At 37.3% G+C, this 5,870-nt stretch overlaps 1 protein-coding gene across 1 annotated transcript; it reads right to left on the reverse strand.

The window, feature by feature from the left end:
• Positions 1-1,093: 1,093 nt before the first annotated feature.
• LOC145053144 (G-type lectin S-receptor-like serine/threonine-protein kinase At1g67520) lies at positions 1,094-5,564 on the reverse strand. Its single transcript, XM_079001156.1, has 8 exons — positions 5,198-5,564; positions 3,313-5,109; positions 3,121-3,240; positions 2,835-3,034; positions 2,522-2,732; positions 2,203-2,440; positions 1,842-1,992; positions 1,094-1,570 (listed from the first exon to the last, which is right to left on the reverse strand). Exons 1-8 carry the CDS (start codon positions 5,289-5,291, stop codon positions 1,262-1,264), a joined length of 3,120 nt encoding a protein of 1,039 aa, XP_078857282.1. The 5' UTR covers positions 5,292-5,564; the 3' UTR covers positions 1,094-1,261.
• Between the last annotated feature and the right edge of the window lie 306 nt (positions 5,565-5,870).

The raw sequence follows: 5,870 nt of genomic DNA on the forward strand, positions 1-5,870 counted from the left end.
TTCAGAAAATAATCTTAGATCTTCTGTTGTGAGTCAATTATGCACTCTAGTTGTAAAATTGAGTGTTAGATTGGTGTTTTCTGAGGGTTTTAGTTGTTTGATCTCATTCCAATTTAAGCTTTTCTCAAAAACTTTATGTACAACAATAGGGAACTTCAACATGAACACGATGACATCTTACTCTCATCTCCTTGGTTCATCAACGAAGATTCCAATGTTGAATCCCGAGTACTACGATCAGTGGGCTGATCGTATGGAGGATTACTTAAACGGAATCGATGAAGAACTATGGAAGTGTATTCTCGGTGATGTTCGTCCACCTCCTGCTGTACAGAGTATTGGAACTTCTTCCAACAATCAAAATGTCAATGAACAAACTAAAACATTGTTGAAGAATGAGAAGAAGTGTATGAGAGAACCCAGAGGTGCTCTACCTCCTGTTGTTTACAATTACGTTCGTAGTTGTAAAACTGCAAAAGAGATCTAGAATACTCTGAAGGAAAAGTATGAAGGGAGTGTAACGACAAAAATCAATTCAGTGAAAAATTGTGTAGTTGAATTAAGTGAATTTAAACAAAAAGAAAGTGAATCCATTGAATTGTACTATGATCGTCTCAATGAGCTCATCTACAAGTGCAATCGATATGGGAGCACCATGTCAACTATGGAGTTTAATCTCACATTCATAATGGGCTTCACAAAGAGTGGCGAAATGTTAGTCTGTTAGTCTGACGGAATGAAATCTCAGATTCTGCTTGACTGAATTTAAACATGTTTGTTTGCTCTTGTGAATGTGTATACAATTGACTGACACCATGAGGATATTGAAGAGACAAATTAACATTATTTAAAACCTAAACTAATAAGGGAATGTAAACGGATGATATCTATAAATTAGTTATATATTTCCACGAATACAACCCAATCACATTTCAATGATGCTTCTATTTAGTGACCAGGCTTCTCCAATCAGGTTGCATAAACACCAGACTTTCTAGACTGAGAAAACTTTGAAATTTAGCTAATAATGAATATACCATCCACAAGCTTGCACAAGATGTTCTTTACTTTATCGACATATTTAATATGGATATACCTGTAAAGAGGGTTCTTTATATTCTGAAGTGGCAATTCTGCATGCATACAACAATTAAAAAGTCTAGAAAAGTGGATTTGCATCTCCTACAAAAGTGAATAAATATAAATTATATTACAGAAAAGTTGTCCACAAAGAATGATAAGCTGAAGCTACGTTCATACCCTATCGACCCCCAACAACAGAGATGGTCACATTATTCACAGAGAAATCTTCTGCTTTGGTTTCATATGAAGTTGACTTTGAGTCTCCTCCACCTATCAGAAATGTTGGTCTGTTTGGAGAGGGTAATGATATGGAATCATTAAGAAGCATGGAGATCATCTCGGATGTTGTTGGCCTATCTATTGCATTCTCTTGTACACACAGAAGGGCAACATGAACACTCCTCAAGAATTGTTGTTCATCACAGGTATTTCCAAGTGACGGATCCTTCAATTCCAACGAATCCCCTTGTTGCCATAGCACCCATGCCTAAATCATCCAAATAAGATTAATGATTTTGATCGACTTTTTTTCCCCTTACTTTACAACAAAGTGGTAAGGTTAAATTGTTTAATAAAATTTAACTAGTCAAATCCTCTTTGGTTTTGTAGCGTACATTAGTTAAACCGTTTGGACATCGTGAATATATAGGTCATCCGTAATATATAATTGTGGGAGCGAATAAAGTAATATGGTCTCATTTTCATTGAAGATCATAGAGCATGTAAAGATGTTAAAAGGAGATTTTGACTATACTTACATATCCAATAAGACTGAATGTCTCATCAAGATGAAAGAGGCTACTATTTCTTCTTCCACTGATGATTTCCAGGATCAAGACTCCAAAGCTGAAGATATCGGACTTGATTGAGAAAACCCCCCTCATTGCATACTCAGGAGACATATAACCACTGAATACAAAATGGTCACCAAGACTTTTTAGAAATAGATAGCATGGAATCAGGAAAACAACAAATGCATCTAAAATATACTCTATCTAGAATTGGATAATTGTGTTAGTTCTCATTAGTAATATTAAATCTAACTTTTTGTTAATAGATTGACCATGAAAGATATAATTCAATGGGATTTTTGATACTTCAAGAGAGGTGATCACTTACTATGTTCCAACCACCCTGTTAGTCATTGACTCGGTCTGGTTCTGCTCGCATATTCTTGCCATTCCAAAATCAGATATCTTGGGGTTCATACTCTCATCTAAAAGAATGTTATTAGCTTTTAGATCCCTATGAATAACTTTCATTCTTGAGTACTTATGCAAGTACAACAACCCTTGAGCAATTCCTTCAATGATGATAAATCGTTTAGGCCAATCCAACTCTGCCTTTCTGTTTTCATCTGCAAGTCAGTGAAAGAGTTTATAATAAATGCCACAAGTAAAAGAAATGAATGCACTTATGTTTTAAACAATATGCATACCAAATACGAAGAAATCTAAACTTTTGTTGGGCATATATTCATATATTAACATCTTTTCTTCTCCGTGAATGCAACAACCAAGAACTCGAACAAGATTTGTATGCTGAAGTTTAGCTATGAGCACTAGTTCATTCTTAAATTCCACAAACCCTTGACTTGATGTTCTTGAAAGCCTTTTGATTGCAATTTCTCGCCCATCACTTAGTTTTCCCTGTTTTCATAATTGGATGATATATCTTTTTGTTAAAATAGATATACATATGCAAGATCCAAAAAGATCTGTCATAAAAATTTGAAGTGACAGTAGCGTAACTTTGTAAACAGGTCCAAAACCACCTTGTCCGAGCTTATTTTCAATCGAGAAATCATTGGTGGCAGCCATGATAGAGGCAAAGCTAAATAACAACAAATCATTTCCTTTCACGCCATCCGGTTCAAGCCGATGTACATCCTTGAAGCTTTCAGAAGTGGTCAGCTCCACGAAATATTCATCTCTTTTCCGTCTTTTGTATTCTAATATCAACGTCAGTGACTTAACAAAAGATGCAACTAGAAAGTACAAACATAAGCTGGATTTAATATCGTTGGTAATTTTATACCTTTTTGTCTACGCTTCCTCTTCTTTATATACCATAAAGCCCCAAAACAAAGGAAAACAAGAGTGATGGAAACACTAATGGATATCCATATCCAATTCTTGCTCTTTTGTGTTTTGTTTCCTGCATTTTTGCTTGTTAAGTTTTAAGGAGGTTTAAAGGGTAGCAAAAACCATTAGAAATCAACATTATTACCTGTATTTCGATTGCCTAGATTTTGGCTGATCACATACTTTGATGTAGAGTTATCATGAGGATTAACCAAAAAACTATTGATACCAGTCCAAATTACACAACCACTTCCATTGATAGTACTACTACTAAACCCCACACAATTGCAATCATTCCAGCATTTAACAAAACAATCGTTAATGCTTAAGCTTGAATTCCCATCAGTTGCACCTTTTGTCATATCCAGAGCAAAATCCCCATTCTTTTTACTAAAATTATCGTTCTCTGTCCTGCACTGAGACAAACTCGACTCCATGCAACCATTACCAGAATCATATCCATAACAAAACTCAGGGCTCCAAGCAGTAGCATTATTAATATCTCTAATTTGGCCTTTTGGTGTTAAAATCCACATGGGTAAAGCAGCAATATTACCATCATAGCTAAAGTATCTTGCTTTATTGTTGTATACAGATGTGAGATTATACGTGGATTGACTACTTGGGCCATTCAATGAAAACATATATTGAAATATTTGGTTGTTTAGATTCCCACTAGTCCAGTAGGGTCGTCCTCGTCGTCGAATCATTAATCTCTGGGATCCTTTTTGAGTGGGTTCCCAACTCAGAGTAAAAGGTCCTGATTTAGGGTTTTCATTGCTCAACCAAGAAGTCAAAGTCCAATTTTGGCCTGTTGCCATGTCATACCCAAGCTTCATGCCAGGTAAAAGTACATTGGTTGGGTGATCAAAACTCTGCCACAAAACTCTTTTGTCAACTTGGTTAATCAGCCGAAAATTACCATTATCTTCGAGGGTTGCAGTCACATTTGCGTTTGGACCAATTTTAACATCGGTGATTCTCATTAGAGTTGTCCCTCCTGCAGTGATAATCAAGTCTCCGGTTTTGGTACTGATTGATAGGGTATGAGCGCCTGAGCTGGATATGATCGGTGTATTTGGATTCGCTACCCACACTTTCGTGGATTGAACATCGCTTGTGTACCAAATTCCCAAGTAACTGTAATCTTCACCGAAGAACCCTAATGTGAAATTTCCATGCATGGAAACAAGCTGGTCTGTGGACTTGAGTTGGCCCCCAAGTTTGATTGTTGAAAATGAATCTGCAGCAGCACAAAATCTGATAGTGTAATCGGCACCATTACATGTATATATAGTAGACTTTTGATCGGACCTGGTACTGTATATATCAGATCTTGGGCAGGCTGATCTAAACAACTGATCATATGATGTTGGCTTGCAAGATGAGGGTGACGAGAACGAGTCACTGCAACAATACTCTGGAGAGGCAAAAGCTCTACAAGCACTCATACACGCCTCTCCACCATTAAAACTTAGTTCCTTTGGACACCGCTTATTCAAGTCTTCAACACAACCTGTCTTCGCACAACTACTTAAATTGGAACCCGAACCTGAACCGGATGTGGGCTCCACAAGTATTGGCAAATTGTAGCCCTCGGCAATGCTAACATCATACAAATCCTGGCTGTGGGTTTGGGTTTGATTGATGCTTAACTCAGCAACAGTGGCAGGTGTTATTTGTTGATATGGATTACACTCCATTACATTGGTGCCATTGGTGCCGCAGTCACCTGTGGCACACGACCATTTACCTGAACTATTGAAGTTGCAACCCGTCCGACCCCACATAAGACCAGTCCAGACAGTCGGAACTTGAAAAGAGCGTGAACTTCCCTTTGTGAGCTCGAATCCGGTTTCATTAAAACTCTGAAGGCTAATGATTGCAGGCCAAATAGTGAACCCACAGTCGTTTACAAAAGTAACAGTAACTCCCAAGGCTCCTGCAAATCCATATAAAGTTGCATTAAGAACAAAATCTTAGTGTGTGTGTACATATATATATTTTTTGGTACAGAAACGTAGATCTACCATTAGAAAAGAAGAGGAAAAAGAGAAAGCTCAGAGTTTGAGAAACCACTGCTACATGAACTTGTGAAGATGCTGGCAACGACCAAGAACCCATTATTCATTCAAATCTTGTATTTTCTAGAAAATGGTATCGATTTCTCAAAAAGATGTGTAACTAAAGTTAAGAGACGTAAATATTTATCTCGGTGTTTCTGCTTGTATCCATATTGATGTTAGGCTTGGATGGAGCCAAGATCATCCATGCTAGCACGCTAGCAGCTTTGGCCTTTGGGTTGTGGTGGTGGTTGTTGAACTTTCTTTCTGATTAATTATTAACGTTGGTAGTGGTGGTGATTTGAAAACTGAATATGTTCCACGTTTATTAAGGGAATATGCTAAGCAGAAGGAAACGTAATAGTATATGATAAAGCCAAGTGAACTCGCAGCATGTGTTCTTTAGAATTGTATGTACCTAGTTGACCGGGTCAACACCATAGCATCTTTGTCTAGCACCATTCTGAATTATTGAATATTATAATTCACTCGTGGTTTTTCTTTGCAGAATATACAAATGGGGACTTCCCAAAGTAATTCTACTTCATGAACCGTGCTCGGCTGCATCGTCATCTTTACAGCTGCACATGGTAAAATCGTGTCTCATTATCACTATTGCACATGGACAATGAGCACAAAG

This window comes from Lactuca serriola, chromosome 5 (genome assembly GCF_051521515.1).
Source record: "Lactuca serriola cultivar US96UC23 chromosome 5, Lser_US96UC23_V15, whole genome shotgun sequence".
In the NCBI taxonomy this organism is placed as follows: Eukaryota; Viridiplantae; Streptophyta; class Magnoliopsida; order Asterales; family Asteraceae; genus Lactuca; species Lactuca serriola.

Excerpts from the sequence above, each read along its gene's own strand:
- LOC145053144 (XM_079001156.1), bottom strand. The coding sequence starts at position 5,291 with ATGGGTTCTTGGTCGTTGCCAGCATCTTCACAAGTTCATGTAGCAGTG. Across the intron at positions 3,035-3,120 it reads GAGGAAGCGTAGACAAAAAG|AATACAAAAGACGGAAAAGA; the intron begins GTATAAAATTAC and ends CGTTGATATTAG. Across the intron at positions 2,441-2,521 it reads TTTAGATTTCTTCGTATTTG|ATGAAAACAGAAAGGCAGAG; the intron begins GTATGCATATTG and ends ACTGACTTGCAG.